Source organism: Salvelinus alpinus, chromosome 8 (assembly GCF_045679555.1).
Source record: "Salvelinus alpinus chromosome 8, SLU_Salpinus.1, whole genome shotgun sequence".
Taxonomy (NCBI): domain Eukaryota; kingdom Metazoa; phylum Chordata; class Actinopteri; order Salmoniformes; family Salmonidae; genus Salvelinus; species Salvelinus alpinus.
Window position 1 is genome coordinate 31,029,761 of NC_092093.1, and position 23,432 is coordinate 31,053,192.

At 44.2% G+C, this 23,432-nt stretch overlaps 1 protein-coding gene across 13 annotated transcripts in view; it reads right to left on the reverse strand.

Moving 5' to 3' along the window:
• Nucleotides 1-2,121: 2,121 nt before the first annotated feature.
• Nucleotides 2,122-23,432, reverse strand: part of LOC139582917 (adhesion G-protein coupled receptor G6-like) — a 58,406-nt gene continuing 37,095 nt past the window's right edge. For 9 of the 13 annotated variants that reach the window (XM_071413373.1, XM_071413376.1, XM_071413375.1 and 6 more), the window contains 19 exons: nt 18,677-18,765; nt 18,526-18,578; nt 18,350-18,397; nt 16,585-16,727; nt 16,185-16,296; nt 15,957-16,045; nt 15,506-15,707; nt 15,092-15,257; nt 14,192-14,332; nt 13,753-13,869; nt 13,161-13,206; nt 12,410-12,540; nt 12,090-12,217; nt 11,633-11,901; nt 9,637-9,739; nt 9,080-9,363; nt 8,497-8,598; nt 7,841-7,996; nt 2,122-4,550 (listed from right to left, as the gene is read on the reverse strand). In XM_071413373.1, the coding sequence (XP_071269474.1) occupies nt 4,360-4,550; nt 7,841-7,996; nt 8,497-8,598; nt 9,080-9,363; nt 9,637-9,739; nt 11,633-11,901; nt 12,090-12,217; nt 12,410-12,540; nt 13,161-13,206; nt 13,753-13,869; nt 14,192-14,332; nt 15,092-15,257; nt 15,506-15,707; nt 15,957-16,045; nt 16,185-16,296; nt 16,585-16,727; nt 18,350-18,397; nt 18,526-18,578; nt 18,677-18,765 (2,570 nt within the window). In that variant the 3' untranslated portion in view covers nt 2,122-4,359. The remainder of the gene's footprint in view (nt 4,551-7,840; nt 7,997-8,496; nt 8,599-9,079; nt 9,364-9,636; nt 9,740-11,632; nt 11,902-12,089; nt 12,218-12,409; nt 12,541-13,160; nt 13,207-13,752; nt 13,870-14,191; nt 14,333-15,091; nt 15,258-15,505; nt 15,708-15,956; nt 16,046-16,184; nt 16,297-16,584; nt 16,728-18,349; nt 18,398-18,525; nt 18,579-18,676; nt 18,766-23,432) is intronic. The other 4 variants (XM_071413372.1, XM_071413384.1, XM_071413381.1 and 1 more) reach the window with 1 other exon arrangement.

Sequence of the window (23,432 nt, forward strand, 5' to 3'; positions counted from 1 at the left end):
TCTCAGGTAGGCTACTGTAAAACAAGTCAGGACAACAGGCAGATAACTGGAGAGCTATAGGCCACCCATACTTATGTACATGTATGAAAGTTTAGTAGTGTTTGTTACTAATATCTAAACCTTCATTTAGAATACACACATAAGTGAATTTGTCCAAATAATTTTGGTTCCCTAAAATGGGGGGACTATGTACAAAAAGTGCTGTAATTTCTAAATGGTTCACCTGATATGGATTAAAATACCCTCAAAAATAAAGCTGTCACTCTGCACTTTAACGTCAGTCATTGTATCATTTAAAATCCAAAGTGCTGGAGTACAGAGCCAAAACAACAAAAAATGTATCACTGTCCAAATACCTTTGGACCTCACTGTATGCACCAAACCACATATTGGATCTTCTGAGTAAACCACATTGTAAAGACTTGTTGATTGTGCAGAGAAGAGCAGACAGTAAGAGTAAAGGGAGAAAGGATTGAATTAAAAAAGACAAAAAAGGACTAAATAAATTACATTTTCGTAGTTGTTATGTTTTAAATCAAGTTAAACTGCTACCTATGTACAGTGGCTTGCGAAAGTATTCACCCCCCTTGGCATTTTTCCTATTTTGTTGCCTTACAACCTGGAATTAAAATGGATTTTTGGGGGGTTTGTATCATTTGAATTACACAACATGCCTACCGCTTTGAGCCTACCGCTTTGAGCATGCATAACTATTCACCCCCCCCCAAAGTCAGTACTTTGTAGAGCCACCTTTTGCAGCAATTACAGCTGCAAGTCTCTTGGGATCTGTCTCTATAAGCCTGGCACATCTAGCCACTGGGATTTTTGCCCATTCTTCAAGTTGGATGGTTTTCTGCTGGTATATAGCAATCTTTAAGTCATACCACCGATGCTCAATTGGATTGAAGTCTGGGCTTTGACTAGGCCATTCCAAGACATTAAAATGTTTCCCCTTAAACCACTCAAGTGTTGCTTTCGCAGTATGCTTAGGGTCATTGTCCTCCTGGAAGGTGAACCTCCGTCCCAGTCTCAAATCTCTGGAAGACTGAAACAGGTTTCCCTCAATAATTTCCCCGTATTTAGTGCCATCCATCATTCCTTCAATTCTGACCAGTTTCGCAGTCCCTGCTGATGGAAAAACATGGTGTTCTCGGGGTGATCAAAGGTGTTGGGTTTGTGCCAGACATAGCGTTTTCCTTGATGGCCAAAAAGCTCAATTTTAGTCTAATCTGATTAGTACCTTCTTCCATATGTTTGGAGAGTCTCCCTTTTGGTGAACACCAAACATGTTTGCATATTTTTTTCTTTAAGCAATGGCTTTTTTCTGGCCACTCTTCCATAAAGCCCACCCATGTGGAGTGTATGGCTTCAAGTGGTCCTATGGACAGATACTCCAATTTCCGCTGTGAAGCTTTGCAGCTGCTTCAGGGTTATCTTTGGTCTCTTTGTTGCCTCTCTGATTTAATGCCCTCCTTGCCTGGTTTTGGTGGGTGGCCCTCTCTTGGCAGGTTTGTTGTGGTGCCATATTCTTTCCATTTTTTTTTATAATGGATTTAATGGTGCTCCTTGGGATGTTCAAAGTTTCTGATCTTTTTTTTATACCCAACCCTGATCTGTACTTCTCCACAACTTTGTCCCTGACCTGTTTGGAGAGCTCCTTGGTCTTCATAGTGCCGCTTGCTTGGTAGTGCCCCTTGCATAGTGGTGTTACAGAGTCTGGGGCCTTTCAGAACAGGTGTATATATACTGAGATCATGTGACACTTAGATTGCACACAGGTGGACTCTATTTAACTAATTATGTGACTTCTGAAGGTAATTGCTGGCACCAGATCTTATTTAGGGGCTTCATAGCAAAGGGGCTGAATACATATGCCCGCACCACTTTACAGTTTTTGCTTTTTTTTAAAACAAGTAATTTTTTCCATTTCACTTCACCAATTTGGACTATTTTGTGTATGTCCATTCCATAAAATCCAAAGAAAAATCTATTTAAATTACAGGTTGTAATGCAACAAAATAGGAAAAACGCCAAGGGGGATGAATACTTTTGCAAGGCACTGTATATAACCGTATATGACAAATATTAGGGTTATCATTAAAACAATTAGCTAGAGTCACCTTTGTACATTTCAGTTCTTTTAATTCCCTTTATTGGTGAAACACAATTCATCAATGGTGTTGAGACATACAGAGACAGCTTCAAGAAAATATATTATTGACAAAAGTTGTGGAAAAACTAATAAACAGGGTTTGGAGAATGTTGTCAAATAGACCCAGACCATCCATATTAAATCAGTGATACATCTTAAGTAGAATATTGGTTTGGATCTAACCATCGTAATTTCCTAGCTCTTTGTCCTGGAAACATGATTTAATTATTAGGGAAATGTACAAATGAATCAGAGAAAATTATGTCTGGATTCTCTCTGCATTGATAGAACAATGTGCATCTCTAAATAATAGCCTATAACAAATAACATTACTTGATAAAGGTTGATAACTACTTTTTTGAATATTGGGAAATGTGTATTTTGGAATATCTTATTCAAATATGTATAAAGATGATGCCAGCAGTCATTTTCCAATTCATTGTAAAGATGAGAACTCCATCTTACGGTCTCAAACCACTGTAATCCCTTCCCACACGTTCTTGAAATGAAGACCCCAAATCTGTTCAACACCACATTACCTCTTGAAATTTGGCCCCTGAGGGAATTTCTCATTGATGCTCCAAACATTTTCCTGATGCTGGAAAAGAACAGTTGAGAACACTGGCTGCTTCCAAAATATAACTGGCCCTATTCGCCTGCCCAGGTCAAGAGCGATGCTTTGTTTACCCACCAAGTTACATCTTTCCAAAAACAGTATATCTATCTATCCAGGGGCATAGTCCTGATCAACTGGCATTGGGGATTCAAGAGGAACAACAAATGCAAAAAGCTCTATAGAAATAAATATAAAGACACTTTTAAACAAGATTGTTCCATCGCTTCACAAACACAAACAACAATAGCTCACAAACACAAACAACAATAGCTCACAAACACAAACAACAATAGCTCACAAACACAAACAACAATAGCTCACAAACACAAACAACAATAGCTCACACAGCAACATTTAACACAATGCAATATATTCAGTTCCCCTATTGGTGGGACAATAAGACTACCATATTAAGTGAACTAAAGCAACACTGAAGAGAAGATTAACATGTTGCCATTTTAAAATGTTGGCATGAACGTGGATGAACAAATAATGCCAGTGTTTGTCGTCCCTTTTCAATCATTACAGTCTGTTGTGAGTTGCTGTATTGTGGAATAATTCAATGTGGAATGTTTATGAAACTATCTTACCAAATGTAAGTTTAATGGCTGCGGGTTTAGTAACCTCTACAGACATATATTTATTGTGAATACATGGCTCTGGTAACCTCTATCCATAGAAGAGTCAGACTAAATGACACTTTAAACATAGATCACCCACAGAGGTTGTCCTAAATCGAAGTGACCAAAATGAAGTAGTAGTGAATGGACCAATACCAGACATCCATTTCTGCATGTGTTATTCAGTAGTAGAGCATCTGAAGGTTTAAAAAATATATACATGACAAATATAACATAGTCTTGATGATGATGTTGGTAGGCTGACCAAGATAAAGTACTTTATGCAAAACCTCCTCATGCGAGGCACTGTAAAGGAACATAACATTTCTTTCCAGCAAATAAACACACACAGGATTCACAAATAGATGACTAAAACCAGAACTACACCTCAACCTGTTCCTTTTGAGCACACATTGACAACGCTACAGCTTTTAAAAACTCCCTCATGTTTGGTAGTCTTTGGGTTTGAAATATAGGCCTAAGCCTGAATATTTGGTCCAGATTGGAGGATTTTGCTTCCCTGTTGCTCATACTGGATTTCTACAGATTGCAGAATGAGAACAGAACAGTTAAGATTGTTGATATTTCTGTACAGGAAAGGTGACCCTACTGAAAACCCAAGGCATGTGCAACACCAACTGAGAATCAATTATAGGGGGCGTATTAGATATACCATAAATATTTACACAACACATAGCCAGTTAAAGATTAATGTCACAGTATGTAAATCCCAAACTCCATTCTCCGCTTAGCCATTCCCTTTTCTACAGAACTATGCATTTCCTCACTTCCCTTTTCAGTACATCTCACTGACTGGACCAGCTGATTAAGTCAAATATTGTACAGTAAAAACAATACAGCCCTGTTGCTCTGGAAGCTACAACCCTGGGGTGACACTGTGGACTGGGGAGATCACCACTGGTTAGAGGCTAGCAGAAAAAGCAGGAGGAGGAAGAGAAGTGCTGGGTGGGCTAGAACTTGGTGCTGTGGCTGAAGCTGTCCGACATGATGATGTTCTTGTAGAAGTTGTCAGAGCGCGCCGAGCAGTAACCTTTGACCTTGTCAATGACTTGGTGCACTGGGATGATGGAGGAGGAGGAAGAGGAGGCCTCACCATCCAAGGAGAGACTTTTAGGATTGGTCTGGTTGGAGTAACCTTTACCTGTCCAAAGGTGAGGAGAGATAATGGCAAGGTTCAGAAACAACACACTGATCTTTGTGCTCTTTAACAATAGTGCACAGTACATTTCATTATTTTCTTTCCTTAAACTCACAATGACACAAAACTAATGGCAAAAGACAATTGAAAAATAAGCAAGTGAAAACCACATCACTGGACACATACACAAAGTAGATCTTAGACCTAGATTCAATCAGCGTTGACCGGCGATAGCAGACACCCGATTAGCAGATGTTTTGGCTGTGTCGGAGGTGGAACTGTGTTGGAGCTGTCAAATCGGTGAGCAGCTGCTCTTGCGATCATTGTCACAAAGCCACACCCGCTCACTCGCGGTAGAAGTTCAGAACAAGAAAGTGTATGCTATATAGAAATAATTTGTCTCAAATTGAAAAATCATTAAACTCATTTATAAGGATTTCTATCAGCCTTAATCAAGGTGTAGATTACATTTCACATTTCAGTGTTCGAACTTGTAAACAAGGCTGCATGAGATTTCTCTTAATGCAACTCTGTGCAGCCAATGGAAATGTCCCCTTTAGGTATAATGCCTGGAGCCGCTTGTGGATTTGACAGCTCTAATGCAGTTCGACCTCCGACACCATCAAAACATCAGTTATGCGGATGTTGGCCAAAGCGGATCTGATTGAATTGGGCCCTAAATCTATATACAATGATTGTGTATATATGATTGTAGGTTGAATATGTGGCACTCATCTTAAACAATTCTAATGCATAGGCTTTGCAAAGTTGATTTGCCTGTGTTTTCCTGTAACACAGCATGTTTCTTTAGCTTAGAAAATGTTTAAAGTTTAGGTTTATGTCTAGTTATTGTTTAAATGGAGTCCCAATATTTTCTGAGCAACAATTCTCATGCATCTCTGCATTCTTGTAGAATTCATTCCTATACATGCATGCACATTCCAACAATCTTGAAATTCAACCACACACAACGGACAACTACACATATCTGTGTATCTTTCCGACATGTTTGAACCGTTTTCATCTGTTTTTGTCTTGTTCTTGTTTTGTTTGCCAAGTGATAATACATTGGGTTGGTCTTTGACATTTGATAATGTCAGGGCTAAAACATCCATTGCAGTTTTGAATAGAATGACTAGAGTGGGTCAATTAAGCACAGAACACAGGCTATGCAAAGCCTTTGGCATCTTTAGTAACAGAAGCGCTGGCTGCCTCCTCACTCCTGACACGATATGTATGTCTATTTTCAGTTTGAGAGATAAACAGCTATAATCACGATCACATATTAATCACTGGTTATTCATGAAATGGCATCCTCACTTTGATCCTACAAAACTGTTATTTCACCAAACCAGTTATCAACTTATCTCATACACTCATTAGTCCTCACATTGCACATGTGTTCTTGATGAGGTAATGTAAGGTCATCCTTAAAGTGTGTACACTGAACCCATCCTATTACTCCTTAAAGTGTGTCCACAATAAAACAAAGTTTATTCTGCTAAGTCCCTGAGCTGCTATGTCAAGTAAGGTATTGGAGGACACCTCGTTGGCAGCTTCACGCACGATTCTCACCCCTTCGTTTCTCACCCACTGCTTTATAGGCTCTGTCAGACTAGATTAGTCCATTAGCTGGGGGATGCCATTAATCGTTGGATCAGTCCAATATGACAACATCACAGGGTAAATTGCAGATTATCTCACCAAGGCACACATCTGGAAGCAATAGGATAGTGCACTGCACTGCACGCCTGACACGGATGCACAATGATTTTCTCTTGACAAATTATCTTTCACATTACCTGAGATCTCCGTGAAACGAAGATAAATTAGGTCATTAATCATCTTATTATCACAAGGTCTGTGTATACACATGTAATAAGGCACAAACATCATGCTTGAATTGTGCATGTGGTTGTAAAGTATAGGTGAGGGTGATAGCACTATCTCCATTCAATAGGTCAGGGATGCACACACACACACACGTCTACAGTTTTCCATGTGACAGTTGAATGCTGAAATGCAAGCTGTGTGTTTAACTGTGGTATCATTGCTGCTAGCAGAAAACAGAGGCATCCTAGGGGAGCGGAATTAGTGTGGTATGAGTGAGTGAGAGTGACATCCAGAACCACTGAGAAGAAGGCAAAGCAGCTCATCTGCCAAACTCTCTTATTGGTCAGATGATATTACTACAACTGTATTTATATTACTTCATGTCCATGTTTAAACCAAGTTAAACATGAATGTTATTAAGTTGTTATAGCATATTATCTTTGCTGCAAATCTCGAAATGTTTTTCAATGACTTTAGAGAGAACAATGGCAGAATAGAGGTCTTTGTCATACAGGGTCTTCATGTCACCATTCAGTCTGGATTCAATCTAACTATCAAAGGAAGCATTTGGCATCGAAACTAAATGCACACATGCCAATTTTTGTGTTAATGTCAACACAATATTTCTGTTTTAAACTGTAAAATTTGTTATTGTTCTGTGAGACACACCAGTGTTAAGGAAAAGTGCAACCGCCAGCTGTTAGGTTGAATCCAGGCCTTCATGTTCAAAAGGCGAAAGGCCAATAACACAACATCACATCACACTGTGAGGAAGCATGGAGTCAGGCTAGCTTTGATGCAGTTCAGTTTACCTCAGGAGGTTTTCCTTCGTGCTATTGGTGGGCTACATCTACACACCACAAACATAAATACATACAGGAGATCAGCCACCATGTAGCCCAGTAATAACTATTGTACACTAAAAGCAAGAAAATAAATGTTTCACACAGTCCTTGTAGACATAGAGTACCAGTCAAAAGTTTGGACACACCTACTCATTCAAGGGTTTTTCTTTATTTTACTATTTTCTACATTGCAAAATAATAGTGAAGACATCAAAACTATGAAATAACAAATATGGAATCATGTAGTAACCAAAAAAGTGTTAAACAAATCAAAATATATTTTATATTTGAGATTCAAAGTAGGACACCCTTTATCTTGATGACAGCTTTGCAGATTCTTGGCTCTTCACTATTATTCTACAATGAAAATGGTAAAATGGTCAAAATAAATAAATAAATAAAATGAGTAGGCGTGTCCAAACTTTTGACTGGTACTGTATATTTTTTTGTGAATAAAAATGAAGGGGAGAAAAAGTAATGTAAAGTATCCTTCTTTTCATAACTACAAGAAGTAAACTTTGGTATGAACAAAATGTGGTTCAATGAAACAGACCAACTGAAAGTAAACAAACCGCTGTGTGTGGCTCAATATTAGACCCTCCCATAGTGTCTTACCTGCATTACTGTTGCGCTTTGCAAAGGGGTTTAGAGTTGCTTTGGCCTTGGAAGTCCAGTTTGCTGTACTGGAGCCAAAAGAGCTGGAGGACAGGGACTTCCCCACCGTGTCTGAGCTGACCTTCTTGGTGTTGTTAGTGGCCGTCTTGCTCCAGTCTGCCACGCAACATGAAACATTTCACACATACTTATTCAGGCAAAATGAACAGTGAAGTGATCTTTGATACTTCAGGGTTTTATGGAGTTTCTGTGTATCATATTTGACTGCGTATAAAGCTAAGACCTCTCGGGTTGTATACTTTAATTATACTTTAATTTAATTTTTCTTTGTTACTGTGAGTCCACAGGGCACTTTTACTGGACTCCTGTGCAGATATGTACTAGTTTATATTCCAGTGACTTTCACTTCAATAGGAATTCTATTAACATTAGACAAGATGCAATGTAAAATGTCAACTGAAAATATTTCAACAAGATTTTTAGCTTATAATCTTTATCACAATCACATAGGACTTTTATTAGCAATGTACAAGTACAGCAACTTCACCCCTCTCATCCTAAAACCTGTTATGATAGTAGTGTTCTGAATATCATGCCAGATATTTTTCCTGAGAGGGAGAAGTCTCTTTGTTGTCTGTTTCTTGTTAGATCTTTACCTGAGTTGTCTGCCAGGCGGAATCTGCCACAGCACAAGTATCTCCTCCACTGTTTCTGTACATTCTCTTTCAGTGCACAGTGGAATATGAAGATGAATAAACCTGTTAGCCAGAAAAGAACAATGGAGGAAAAGGCTGTTTAATAACAAGGAAGATGACAGAGAGGACAAATAAAAGAGAGCAAGTTTGGTTCGTCTTCAGTTGCCAGATGTTGTACCAATGAGACCTCTGGTGGAACAAATAGTATATGACATGACAATGAGTAGATTACTTATTATTGTTAACCACAGGAGGCTGCTGAGGGGAGGACAGCTCGTAATAATGTCTGGAATGGAGCTAATGGAATGGCATTATGAATTCGATACCATTTCACCTATTCCGCTCCAGGCATTACCACAAGCCCGTCCTCCCCAATTAAGGTGCCACCAACCTCCCTTTGGTCTTAACATATAATACATTTGAGACCTGTTTCGTACAAGAGTTTAAAAATAAACAAAATACACCTTCGATTCACATATTAGTAACCAATACTACTGTGTATTTTCCTTTAAGGTGCACAGCGCACCATAGGGTGGCCCTGTACCTTGCAGTGAGTTGAAGATGGAGAAGAGGTACATGAAGGCCAGGTTGACGGGTCCCCAGGCGAAGAAGGCGAAGCCCCAGGTCATGCCCAGGAGGAAGGTGAGACTGATGACGCTCCTCAGGTTCCTCAGCACCTCCTCACGCAGCGTGCGGTTGCTGCGCTTCCCGTTACGACCGCAGATCTGGATCATAACCACGATGAACATGGCCACGTTCAGGAGGAAGATGACAGAGAAGTAGCCCACACACGTCACATAGAACACCACCTGGCTCCGGATCCAACAGCTAGGAGGAGAGGAGAAGGAAGAGGGGCGGAGGAAGGGGCCAAGAGAGGAGACATTAGTAAAATTGGTTGCCGTTGGTTAACTTACATGTTTTAGCTGGAAGGCTGGGCCAATATCACATATATTACATACATTATGCACTATAGTACATAGTCCTGGTCCTATAACTGACATATGGGAAGACATAAACTTGGATTACACAAGTCTAAGACTCCATCTACATACAGAATGTCATATTTTCTCTGCTATCTCTTGAACTTGATGCAGGACTTACAATTCAGAAGAGCCTTGTCCAGTCTCCCCCTTTCCATACTCCATTTTCCCATAGGAGTTTTTGTCAATAGCTACCACTGTAGCAACTATCGCAGCAGGCAGACCTGGAAGTGAGACATGATAGGAAATTATATATTTTGAACATTCAGGTATATGTAGGGTTGCAAAGAGAGGGTATATTACTGGTAACTTTCAAAGTTCACCAGTAAACTACCAGAATTTTGGTAACTTTCAATTGTAATTTTTTTATTGTATCACATGACATATAGCGGCCTTTTAGGGTACTTCAGATTATAACAGGTTTCTGGACATCTTGTTTAAAATAATTAAATAAGATTATTTGAAAATAAAACAAATTGAATGACAAAGCTGTAAAACATTATTCTAGATATAAACCATCAACTAAGTGAATACCATTGGTGTTTAATATGAGGGTTTCAGCATGAAATATCCTTTATATTTTATCTTTATATTTTTTCTTATTTTATAATGTCAATATGTCTTTGTTGTAAATATTTTGGCACCAAATTGGTGGCAGTTGTGAAAAAAGTAAACTGGCCGTTGTGGTGGGCTTGGTGGGCTTGGTGTGGGATGTGGTATTTGGTGTGGGATGTGGTATTTGGTGTGGGAGGTGGTATTTGGTGTGGGATGTAGTATTTGGTGTGGGATGTGGTGTGGGATGTGGTATTTGGTGTGGGATGTGGTGTGGGATGTGGGATGTGGTATTTGGTGTGGGATGTGGTGTGGGATGTGGTATTTGGTGGGGGCTTGGTGTGGGATGTGGTATTTGGGGTGGGCTTGGAGTGGGATGTGGTATTTGGGGTGGGCTTGGTGTGGGATGAGGTATTTGGTGTGAGATGTGGTATTTGGTGTGGGCTTGGTGTGGGATGTGGTATTTGGGGTGGGCTTGGGGTGGGATGTGGTATTTGGGGTGGGCTTGGAGTGGGATGTGGTATTTGGGGTGGGCTTGGTGTGGGATGAGGTATTTGGTGTGGGATGTGGTATTTGGTGTGGGCTTGGTGTGGGATGTGGTATTTGGGGTGGGCTTGGTGTGGGATGTGGTATTTGGGGTGGGCTTGGTGGGATGTGGTATTTGGGGTGGACTTGGTGTGGGAAATTGTATTTGGGGTGGGCTTGGTGTGGGATGTGGTATTTGGGGTGGGCTTGGTGTGCGATGTGATATTTGGGGTGGGCTTGGGGTGGGATGTGGTATTTGGGGTGGGCTTGGTGTGGGATGTGGCATTTGGGGTGGGCTTGGTGTGGGAAATTGTATTTGCGGTGGGCTTGGTGTGGGATGTGGTATTTGGGGTGGGCTTGGTGTGGGATGTGGTATTTGGGGTGGGCTTGGGGTGCGATGTGATATTTGGGGTGGGCTTGGGGTGGGATGTGGTATTTGGGGTGGGCTTGGTGAGGGATGTGGCATTTGGGGGTTCGTGGATGGCTTTTGACCATTTATTTGGATTCCTCACATCTTACTTATTGTTAAAAAGAGGTTTGGTCCATTTTGGATATTGGGTACTACATTTATTGAATATTAGATGAATCCTATAAATTGAAACGACCAATCTGGGTTCAATTGTCTTTCAACAAAACAATGTTTCAGGAATTATAATCTTATCTGTTTCTAACTATAGAAACCGTTTCAGAACAATCTGAGATGGTGGGTATTGAAATCCTCTTTAATGTGCTTTTTGAGGTCGGAATGACTCATTGTTGATTAGATGCTTTTTTCATTAATTAAGCTATTTTCAATAATACATTACCAAAGTTACCATGGATTGCCATAGATTACATGTTAATTAAAAACATTTGAGACAGTTCTGGTAACTTTGGCAAATTACCGGTAGTTTTGCAACCCTAGGTACAAACTATGTTTGAAATTCAGTGTATAGCGAGAATAATGCATACCATGCATTTGCATTTTAATAGGAATTTGGTCTATGACATAGCCAGCATACTGCATAGTAATTAGTTTATCCAACTTTAGTGCCACTTACCCCAGCCGACGATGCAGAACTTGAGAATGTATCTCCGGATGTAGGTGTTGAAAACTTTGACCAGGGCGATGTACATGTGGATGGACTCAAGGCCCATCCAGGTGAAGGATGTGAGCAGGAAAAAGTGGAGGAAGACAGCCACAGCCACACACAGGCCCTCCATTTCAAAGGAGGCCAGCCAGCCATCCAATAGGAACAACATGTTGAGGAAGAGCAGTGACGTGCTCAGGTTCATCAGGATCTTGGAAGGGTAGTCACGACGCAACTTCCTGTAGAGAGGGCAGACACTGAATAACACTGTCTGACTACTACAGTTCTGGTTGTCTTTCTTATAATATCATGGCCAATGACTAGGATCAATAGTCCACCTGACGTAGACAGGAAGAATTCATAAGACTAGTTATAGGAGTATTTCCTGGTCACATGTTGGAGTTGTCCAAAATGGCAATATACTCACTCAAAGGCAATATAAGTTAGAAGCGTTACAGCAGAGAAGATGGCCGATATGCCACATCCGATGTAGGTGATGAAGGTAAGAATCTTGGTGTTTTTCTCATCAATATGTTCAGCAGATCCAGAGATATCCTTCACAGAGAATACAGAAAATAAAAGTATTCACCAAACAAGCAAGTCAAGTTCGACTTGCAAGTTATACTTCCAAGTTATACTGTAAGATTCATACTATACAAGGACAAACTGCTGGTTTAAATGAATCAGAGAGTCACAATTATAAGGGGAAAGAGTCTCCAACTGGTTTAATGTGAACACAAGTCTTACCATTAGGATGCCAAAGTGTGTGAGATGGTCACAGAGGCAGATAGTCTTGTTTCCATTGGACATGGGACTAACCCTGCAGCCTTTACTGTTCCAGCCACCTGAACCATCTTGTGGAGACAAAGACAAACTCTCTGGTATATTCTACAATTGTAAGGCTTTAACTTAAATTGAGATTGACATACTCTGAGTGTACAAAACATTGTGCTCTTTCCATGACATAGACTGACCAGGTGAATCTAGGTGAAAGCTATGATCTCTTACTGATGTCACTTGTTAAATCCACTTGAATCAGTGTAGATGAAGGGGAGGAAACAGGTTAATGACGGATTTTTAAGCCTTGAGACAATTGAGATATGGATTGTGTATGTGTGCCATTCAGAGGGTGAATGGGCAAGACAAAATATTTAATTGCCTTTCAATGAGTTATGGTAGTAGGTACCAGGCGCACCGGTTTGTGTCAAGAACTGCAACACTGATGGGTTTTTCACACTCAACAGTTTCCCTTGTGTATCAAGAATGGTCCACCACCCAAAGGACATCCAGCCAACTTTACACAACTGTGGGAAGCATTGGAGTCACCATGGGCCAGCATCCCTGTGGAACGCTTTCGACACTTTCCATGCCCCAACGAATTGAGGCTGTTCTGAGGGCAAAAGTGGGTGCAACTCAATATTAGGAACGTGTTCTTAATGTTTTGTACACTTAGTGTATATTTCAACAAGCAAAATATTAGTTTTTTTCCCCAACTTACTTTTCATGGTAAAATCCCAGAACATGCAGGTTGGCTTTGGCTTTGGCTGAAAGACACAATCACTGTCTGATTACAGGTAGATGTTCCAGGCGTTAATTTGTATTGTACTTACGACTTTAACTGTTGAACTACCATCAGGCATCAACAATCATCAACTGAGTGGTTACAGACAAAAGGTTTTTACCTAAGTGGAATGATAAAAGAAGAAGAGAGGGAGGACAAAAAGTAAAAAACAGGGGGATCGGAGGGAAGCAAAGAGAGGAGAAAGGAACAGATTATATGAAGTTTATTTCCAAAATGCAATTTTTTCACATTTGTGTTTTTTCATCCAAATGATTGCTTATGGGTACCTTTATGTGTGTGTAAAGTATTACTGTTCTCAGATGTATAATTCCTAGATTTTAAATGTGGATGAATTTATTTAAAAAAATTCTAAACGTTATATATATCCATTGTTTAGCTGGAATGGAATATTCGTATCCTGTATATTTGACTGTGATATGTGGTTTACCAATATTTTCTGAAAATGGATATATCATTTTGGAATGAAACTCTTCATATAGAGGTGAGAGGAGGAGGGCGGGTAGACTACCTGGTAGTTCAGGTGTACTATCTCAATCTCCACGGGATCCTGCAGGTTACTGATGGAGTAATTGCCCACACTGCTGGCCACAACATAGCTGTTAAGAGACAACCCGTCCTGTTCATCCTGGGAATGATAAAAGAAAAGTTTGATTTTGAAATATAAACACATAACACTCAAAACTATAGATGCACATACCAGGCATACGAATCACCATGCATTAGTAGGAAACAAGAAAATAAATCACAACACGCTAAGCAGACACACCAGTAGTGTTGAATTGCATCAGAAAGATGCATAAACCTGAAAATATCACTCAAATCTATAGATTCACATACCAGACACATGAGTCACCATCCATGGAAAGGATGTGTGAGAAAAGAAGACATACTGTTATATGCTGAAAAGACACTAAATCAGATACATTCCACCAAAAAGAGGTATAAACCTGGAATAGTCCTATCTTGCTGAAGAACATGAAGTTAATCCTGGAGATGGCAGCGGTCTCAGCGTCGGTCAGGTTTCTGAGCAAAGTAGCTGGCAGTGTGACCTGAGCCAGGGGATTCAGCTGGTTAGACTCAAAGTCAATCTGGTGGGAGAGAAGTTAGTTAGACTAAGTTAGTTAGTTTGCCATTAACAAGTTGAATTTGATTATTCAACGTAGACAGAGGTATGCTGATTATTATGCTGATTATATAATGAGTCCCCTGCTGTACCATCTGGAGGTCACTTCCAAACCTCTGTGGTGGACAGGTGGCTTACGACTAAAGTGTGCCCCTTCTGCTGGCACAGCATTGACACGTATGGCAGGGACATAGGGTAAAACACATGAAACCGAGCGAGAGGGAAGGCTGTGGTGGACTTGACGTTAGTCAGTTGTATCATGTTCGCTTAACTCTACAAACCTTGCAGAATGATAAATGACAGGACTCCCACTCCGTCCATGTGTGTCACAAGGTTGCGAGTGTGTTGTGGGTACAGAAAACATTCTTAACGACTTAAACAAATAGACATCCTGCCATTTATGTTAAATGGACTCAACAGGCCTGATGGGTTGTGAGTCACCTTTAACACACAACTAGAGTTTCCACAGGAAGGCTTTCCTGGAAGCCCTGCCTGACTGGTAGGACTGGCTCACACACACAGTAGGAGCGAGGCATAACATACCCTATTTACTCTCAAGGCACATTGAATGAAACAATAACCTCAGCTCTCATCTTGGCAAGTATGTATGTTATGAACAGTCCCTGCATATATAGTACCACACTGCCCAGTACAGTACAGTGCAGCAGATAACACTGATTTCTGTATAACACTTCTGTATAACACTGACCCTAACTGTCCGTACCTGGAGGTCTGTGGTGTTGGGTTGTATGAAGGCACTGAAGGAGGTCCCGTTGAACTTGCCATGGTTCAGTGTTGAGATGCCCAGAGCCAGATTTTTAGAGGTGATGCTCACTGAAGGCCCATCAAACTCTAACTTCTGAACCAGCTCATCCACCGTCTTCAATGTCCTACACGCAGATAGAGTTATCATACTAATGGACTGGATAGTGACTTTCACTAGGGTCTCACAGTGCTTTACTTTGGTACAAAGACACAACACAAAGTGAACATACAGTACATCTACCTGGGAGATAGAGTCATAACTCAATTATGCTTACTCCCGGCATGCTGGACACAGTAAGAGGTGGGTTCTGAGGAGAGGAGAGACCACGGCAGTGGGAGCAGACAGGGGGAAGATGAGGAGAAGGTATCTTACCTCTCTGAGGCTACAGCCAGGGCTGACACAGAGCTGGTCATCACGTTGGAGATGATGTTCAATACGGTGGTGGCCAGAGTGGTGTTGATCTTGGCCACGTTGACAAGCTGCTTCACTTTGCCCACCACCTTGAACACCTCGTCTATGGAGAGCTCGTTGTTGGTGATGTCAGCAAGCTGGTCGGCAACTTCAGCAGCGTTCTCTGTTTGGGGAAAGTTAGGTAGAGAGAAAACAACTAGATGAGGGCTGTCAATAGATAATCATTATTAGTTGTCTGCTGACTGTCCACTCTCTGCCATGGTGAGGCTGTAAACACGTTTTATCTCTAAAACTGCATCTCTGTCCCTCTATCGTGTTGAGATCAAATATATCTCAAGTATTCATTCTTGCAGCTGTTTTGATTCTATCTGCTGTGGAATCATTAAAGTGATTTAAGATGTCGGTGGCCTACCTGCTGAAACATTGATGGAATCGATATCAGTGCAATTACTGAGGTCTGGGCCGACCCAAAACGCTGTGTAATTCAGGCGGCTGATCTCACTGGGGACAAATCAACACAAAATCAGATCGAGTATTTTAAGATTGATCCAAGATGAATTACCTCAAACAAGTTCATGCAGACAATGTCAGCATGTCAATAGTTTGACATAGTTTGATATAGTAGATGTGTTAGTCTCACCATGTTCTGGATGTAGTCTGGTCTTTGTTGGGGAAACAGGGGACATACTGAGTGACCGTTGGTCTGCTCTCTGGCCAGATATAATGGAGGGGAGTTTCCTCCGGGCAGTTCTCTGAATGAGAGAGAGAAAACCGTGCAATTTAAAAATGTTAACACCGCACATCAGCAATATATTAATGTCCAATGACTACAAGAGGAAGTTGGGAAACGTTAGAGGCATTCACTTTTCAAACCTAATCGAATTAGGAGGTGCTTTAGAATCCGTGGTGCGACTGTGCACCGTAAAAAAATAAAAATAATCTGGGCTGTGGGAGTGTCATGTTTTTCCACAGTCACTTTCTGCAGTAAGAAGAGAGGCATTGAAGTGATTAAAGCGGGTCTGGGTGAGATCATGTCCTACCGACAGACTGCACGGCGACAGCTTCTAGCTCCAGTCCATTGCCAATGTTAGGGCTGCTTCCCACCATCCTGGTGGAGATGGCTACTTCTCCCAGGGTCACATTGGTGGTGGTCTGATAGACCAGCAGGGCCTGGCAAGTGAATCTGGAGGGGGAAGAGGATGAGGGAGAGGAGGAGGGAGTAGGAAGAGGAGGACGGATGGGGAAGAAGGAAGAGGAGGAGCGGTGGGGAAGAGGAGGGGGAGGAGGGGTGGGGAAGAAGGAAGAGGAGGAGGGGTGGGGAAGAAGGAAGAGGAAGAGGGGTGGGGAAGAAGGAAGAGGGGTGGGGAAGAAGGAAAAGGAAGAGGGGTGGGGAAGAAGGAAGAGGAGGAGGGGTGGGGAAAAAGATTGAGGAGGAGGGGTGGGGAAGAAGGAAGAGGAGGAGGGGTGGGGAAGAAGGAAGAGGAGGAGGGGTGGGGAAGAAGGAAGAGGAGGAAGGTGGGGAAGAAGGAAGAGGAGGAGGGGTGGGGAAGAAGGAAGAGGGGTTGGGAAGAAGGAAGAGGAGGAGGGGTGGGGAAGAAGGAATAGGAGGAGGGGTGGGGAAGAAGGAAGAGGGGTGGGGAAGAAGGAAGAGGAGGAGGGGTGGGGAAGAGGAGGGGGAGGAGGGGTGGGGAAGAAGGAAGAGAAGGAGGGGTGGGGAAGAAGGAAGAGGAGGAGGGGTGGGGAAGAAGGAAGAGGGGTGGGGAAGAAGGAAAAGGAAGAGGGGTGGGGAAGAAGGAAGAGGAGGAGGGGTGGGGAAGAAGATTGAGGAGGAGGGGTGGGGAAGAAGGAAGAGGAGGAGGGGTGGGGAAGAAGGAAGAGGAGGAGGGGTGGGGAAGAAGGAAGAGGAGGAGGGGTGGGGAAGAAGGAAGAGGGGTTGGGAAGAAGGAAGAGGAGGAGGGGTGGGGAAGAAGGAAGAGGAGGAGGGGTGGGGAAGAAGGAAGAGGGGTGGGGAAGAAGGAAGAGGGGTGGGGAAGAAGGAAGAGGAGGAGGGGGGGGGAAGAAGGAAGAGGGGTTGGGAAGAAGGAAGAGGAGGAGGGGTGGGGAAGGAGGAGGAGGGGTGGGGAAGAAGGAAGAGGAGTAGGGGTGGGGGTGGGGAAGAAGGAAGAGGAGGAGGGGTGGGGAAGAAGATTGAGGAGGAGGGGTGGGGAAGAAGGAAGAGGAGGAGGGGTGGGGAAGAAGGAAGAGGGGTTGGGAAGAAGGAAGAGGAGGAGGGGTGGGGAAGAAGGAAGAGGGGTGGGGAAGAAGGAAGAGGGGTTGGGAAGAAGGAAGAGGAGGAGGGGTGGGGAAGAAGGAAGAGGAGGAGGGGTGGGGAAGAAGGAAGAGGGGTGGGGAAGAAGGAAGAGGAGGAGGGGTGGGGAAGAAGGAAGAGGGGTGGGGAAGAAGGAAGAGGGGTGGGGAAGAAAGAAGAGGGGTGGGGAAGAAGGAAGGGGGGTGGGGAAGAAGGAAGAGGAGGAGGGGTGGGGAAGAAGGAAGAGGGGTTGGGAAGAAGGAAGAGGGGTGGGGAAGAAGGAAGAGGAGTAGGGGTGGGGAAGAAGGAAGAGGGGTGGGGAAGAAGGAAGAGGAGGAGGGGTGGGGAAGAAAGAAGAGCGGTGGGGAAGAAGGAAGAGGAGGAGGAATAGCAGGAGACTTAACACACATGGAAAGGCAGGCCTAATAAATGACTGTAATTTTTTTGTCACGTGACGTGGTCAGGAAAAACTCCGATCCTTACCTACTACAGTAACCCATAGTAAAAATTGGCCTTACTTTTTACTGGCACTCCTCTTAAGCTGTGAGTCACTGTTAGGCTGGATACTGGAAACAAGATAAACAAATTAGGGTGGACATTATTATTGACCTGTAATACAACTCTAAAGAATAATACATTGAATTGGCATGGAGGTAGGTGCATTTTATGATGGTACAAATATCTAATTGCTTACCTGAAATGATCGACATAGACCACATGTGTCCAGTTTTGGAATGTTTGATTGAGCTGTTAATGAATCAGTAAATCAGTCAATTCAGTGAGGTCATCTGGTATTCTATCCATGCTTTGATCCAAGATGAATTGAACATGACAACAAGCCTTACCCATTGTGCAACAGTTTTCTCAACATCAGACTCCGTTAGTTTGGCCTCCTTGTCATTGACAACAAAGGAGATCCTGTAGAAAAGACCCTCTGCAATTGAAAAGCAGAAGAAAAACGATCTATATTTGACACAGGTAATTTACAACACTTAATGGAACATTTGTCTGTGCTGCATAGCAGGAGTGCAGGGGTTGAGACATAATTTTGTCATTTAAAATCCAATTTCATATGATAAATGATGTTGAAAGGCTGCTACTCCACAGATAAAACATGTGGGGGGAGTGTTTCATCAGGAAAAGGATCAATTAAAATACTCTGTTATCATCCTAGATGATATCATCCTAGATGACACAAAATGGAACTAATGGCTGACTGATGTGTATTCACGGGCCAAATGGGTGATTGTAAATGGGAGCATATCAGTTGAGGCTGCTGAGGGGACGACGGCTCATAATAATGGCTGGAACATAGCAAATGGAATGGCATCAAATGGAATGGAAACCAAACCTTATTCTGCTCCAGACATTATCACGGGACCACCCTCCCCAATTAAGGTGCCACCAACCTCCCGTGGAGCATATACTGTGTGGTACATCACTCTGTTTGATTGTGTTGGTGGTCTGCTGCTATGCCTCACAGCCACCACAAGATGGCTCCCAAGCCTCTCCTGTTGTTAGTGCTGAACTAGCTACAGTACGATGCTGTTTCTACTCCATGCCAAGACTGTTCTTAAGAGACTCCAGTGATTGCCGATCAGGAAGGAAGGCCACCTCAGAATGTTTTGAAGTATCCAAAATGTATGTGGTTTATCTTTGTTGATCAAGAGCGTTCTTTTCCTTTGATTTGCTATAGTATAGCAATAACAGATTACATTTAGATGAGCAGTTATTTGCACTAAAATCAAATGATAACAGCATTGGAAGTCTCCCAAGAAACAGGAATGATTGAAAACTTAAAATCACAAGAGAGCTGCGCCCCATGAGGGACGCCCCATCAGCCGAGCAGAGGCCACTACAGAGCTTAATGATTGGTAAACTACAGTACACGCCTATGTTAATGTTCTACGCCCCATCCAAAATCACAACACAACCTCAATCATCAACCTCCTCCAACAGGGCACCCCATTTTCACCAGATTAGATTTTCCCCTATCAACATACCACCACTACAACAGTAGCATTCAAAGCAGAGATTAGGTGGTCGAGAGGCTCTCTATCTTTTTGTTTCTACATCTACGTTGTTATTGCAAAACATACTGTTCCCGGTTGAAAGTCCACACAGACATGATAAATGAAAGCGAGCTTTACATTGGCATGGGGCAATAACAGGGGTGCCCGCTGAGGTCCGTGGGGTGGGGTGTGTGGTGGACACTGTGCCACTGCCTGCATTCACCCCTCTATGTGGAGTGGTAAGAGGCAAGTAGGGGCCCTTTGTGGCTACAAAAGACTGCTCATCCATGCCATTGACGGCTAGTGGATTGGGAGTTGTCTGTGTCTCGGTCTCTCGGTCTGTGTTGGTGTTCTGATTCACAGTCACATTGTTGCCAGGGCCCATACTGCTTACTGACGTGCTTGCAGCAGTGGAGGGTGGGTGATCGATGAGGGCCGATCCATGTTTACCACCCTGTGTGTCCTCACTGTGGTTGGCCCTCCAGGGGACTGATAAAGGGCCAGCCCCAGCAAGGTAAGTGTTTTGGGCCATAGGAGGCTGGCTGTTGGAGGTAGAGGTGGACTGGATATTTGGGAAAAGAGTTGGCTGTTTGTTGTCAGTGGTGAGTTGTATGTTTGAGGCAGAAGGGGGGAGGATATTTCTGGTAACAGCGGTGGGCTGTATAATTGCAGCACTAATGGTGGGGTTACTGGAGGCAGCAGCAGTGAGCTGTGTGTCTGGGGCAGCGGGTGATACTGTGCTCTCTCTGCTCTCTCCATGCCAGGCCAGTGTTCCGTCAGTTCCAGCAGGCTGAGTGGGCTTTGATTGGCTGCCAATGAGTGTGGAGGATTGTTGGAATGCAGCCGTTGATCGGGTGGGCAGTGAGGCGCCAGCTCCCGAATCAGCCATGTTGGCTGCTCCGGCAGACAATGTCCCACTCAGAGGGGGGATATGGGTGGGAAGGGGAGTCGGGGTAGGGGCGGGGAGCAGCCTCTCCTCTCTAATACGAGGAGGGTTTGTTGTCATCGGTCTGTGGAATAAGAGGGCTTCAGAAGCGTCTGACATGAGCTGGTCTGCCCTGGAGGTCATGGTGGAGAGCGGCTCAGACACTGGGGTGTGTGTGTCTGTGTGAATCACAATGCCAAGACCACTGACCGGCCGTTTCCAGCCTAATTCATGCATGTAAGCATGCCGCTTGGGTTCATGAGTAACAACACTGTCATATTCTGAAGCTGTGCTGCTGATGAGTGGCGCTGGCAGAGCCAGAGGACGAGAGGGGGCTAGCAGGGAGGAGTAGAGGTGGAGGCTGGTCTGGGAGAGATATTCAGATCCATCATCATTGATGTGTGAGGTCCCATGGTGTCCAAGCTGGGCTACAGATGGCTCGCTCTGTGTGCTGGGGTGAAAGAGCGAGATCAGTGATGGCGAGGAGGACGAGCCACTTATGGGTGACATGTGGACTTCTTCTCCTTCCTGTCGAGCCGAGTGTCTCTCTATCCCATCTGCACTTTCCCATTCAGTAACCGTTTTGATATTAAGCTGCTCTGGCAAGTCTGTCACAGACAGGAGGTCAGAGCTGAGAGAGACCAAGCTGAACGTGGTGTGTAATGCATCCTTCCACTCCTGTCTGCTTGGGGAGATTTTATTAGGAGGTGAGGAATGAGAGAAAGTCCATTCGTCCGTCACGGTGGCTGGGAGGAGGCCCTGGTGGTGTAGTTGCTCTGTGATAGGAGTGACAGAAAGATGGGATGTACGTGAAAAATCTCTCAGGTTAGAACTGAGTGGATTAAAGCCCTCCTGCCCCTCTGAGCTGCACAACACACTGTCTGACACACTGCTCATATATGACGATGGTTCCAGAGCCAGAGGTGAATATAAACTGATCCACTCACTCTGGCTACCTGACTCAGAGGCAATACTCTCACTGGGAACCATACCGTCCACAGGATGAGAGTTAGTCAAGAAGGAACTTAATTGATTCCTCAAAGAGGGTAAAACCAGGTCACTGTGGTGTTTGTCAGAGGAAGAGAGGTATGTTTTCTCAAGGACGGGTGTCAGAGCTGTAGCGGCATCAGTAGGGACTGACAGAGACAGTGGACTGAGCCTTGTGCCCTCCCGCATTAATACATGTCTTTGAACCTCCATGGAAGGGAGCGATGTCTCTGTCTCAGTGGCAGCTGGCCTGACGTGTCTTGAATGACTAACATCACTTTGTTCCATACTGTGAACAGAAGAGGGGGAGAACGCAGGATGGGGAGAGGTGGGGAGAGGTATGGTTGGAGTGGTGGGGAGGGAGTTAGGGGCCGGTATCTCTGTGATCACAGCTGTCCATAGGCTATCTGGCATAGCAGACGTGGTAGGTATGGATATGGGACTGGGTGTGGGTGTGTAGTCTTTAGGTATAGAGACCTCCACTGTGGGGTCATTGTCAGTGGTAATCCCGACCCTCTCAGAGAAACAGAGCTTGGCTACTGTTAATAATGAGGGAGACTGTGTGGAGATGTTTGAGAGGGACTGAGTGGTTCTCTCTGCTGTTTGCTCACTGAAGCCGCTGCCGGGCCGGGCCTGATCCGTTTGCACACCTGTCCTCTCTGGAGTCGTGCTGAAAGGAGGGATTTGAGCCCAGCTGCTGTGTGCTGCCACCACCACACCCTGCTCCCCGGTCCTAGCCTCTCTCCCAGCCTCTGCCAGCACGCCTCCTGCCAACGCCTCCTGGGGCAAACTGGGCTCTGATTGATTGTGTAAATGTTCCCCTCCTCCCACGGCGGTAACAGGGTCGCTCACAGTCACACGGCCTGGGCCCTCAGTACTGACTCCAGTCCCAGCGTGGGAAAGGTTCTGTGGGCCGGAGGCGGCCAGAGCCAGGCCTTCATCCAGGGAGTAGGACGAGTCATATTGGAAAAGGCTAAAGGGGTCATCCCCTAGGTCCAGGTCGTAAATGAATGGCTCAGAGCCTGATGTGTACTCCTCCAGGGGCTCAGTCCAGTTCACAGTGCTGCTGTTGCTGTTCTCTCTGCTGGGACTCAATGGGATCCAGTGGGGGGGAGCCAAGGGCTTATTCTTCTTACGGTTGCTGAGTGATGCTGACGCCGCTGCTGGGAATGACTCCACGTCCTCCGCATCGCTACTGTTCCCAACATCCACCGGTCGCCATGGGAACAACCCCTGGGGACTGGTCACGGCCCTGGATACGGCATGTGTTTTCCTGGCCACGGGCGCTGTTGTTGTTGTAGTCACATTGGGCCTGAGAGACATATTTGTTGCTGGTACAGGATGAGGCTTGGTTAGATAGAGGATGGGTCTGACTGGGAGGCGGGTAACAGAGGCCTCAGGTTTCTTCCTCACGGGCCAGATGAGTGGGGTGGAGATGTAGCCCAGGGAGGTTTTAGAGCTGCGGGGGCCAGGCAGGACGTGAGGCCTGGTGTGGGGGGTGGTGGTGGTGGAGGAGGTCACTGGACGGGGGGTGAGCCGGAGCACAGACCACAGATACACCGCTCTCTCCTTCTCTGTGGCGCCTCAGTCCAGTCAATATAAAAACGGAGGGGTCAAAGCAGGTTACATATTTTAAATACAGACGGATTTTAGAAACAGGGTCTTCTAGCTTATACT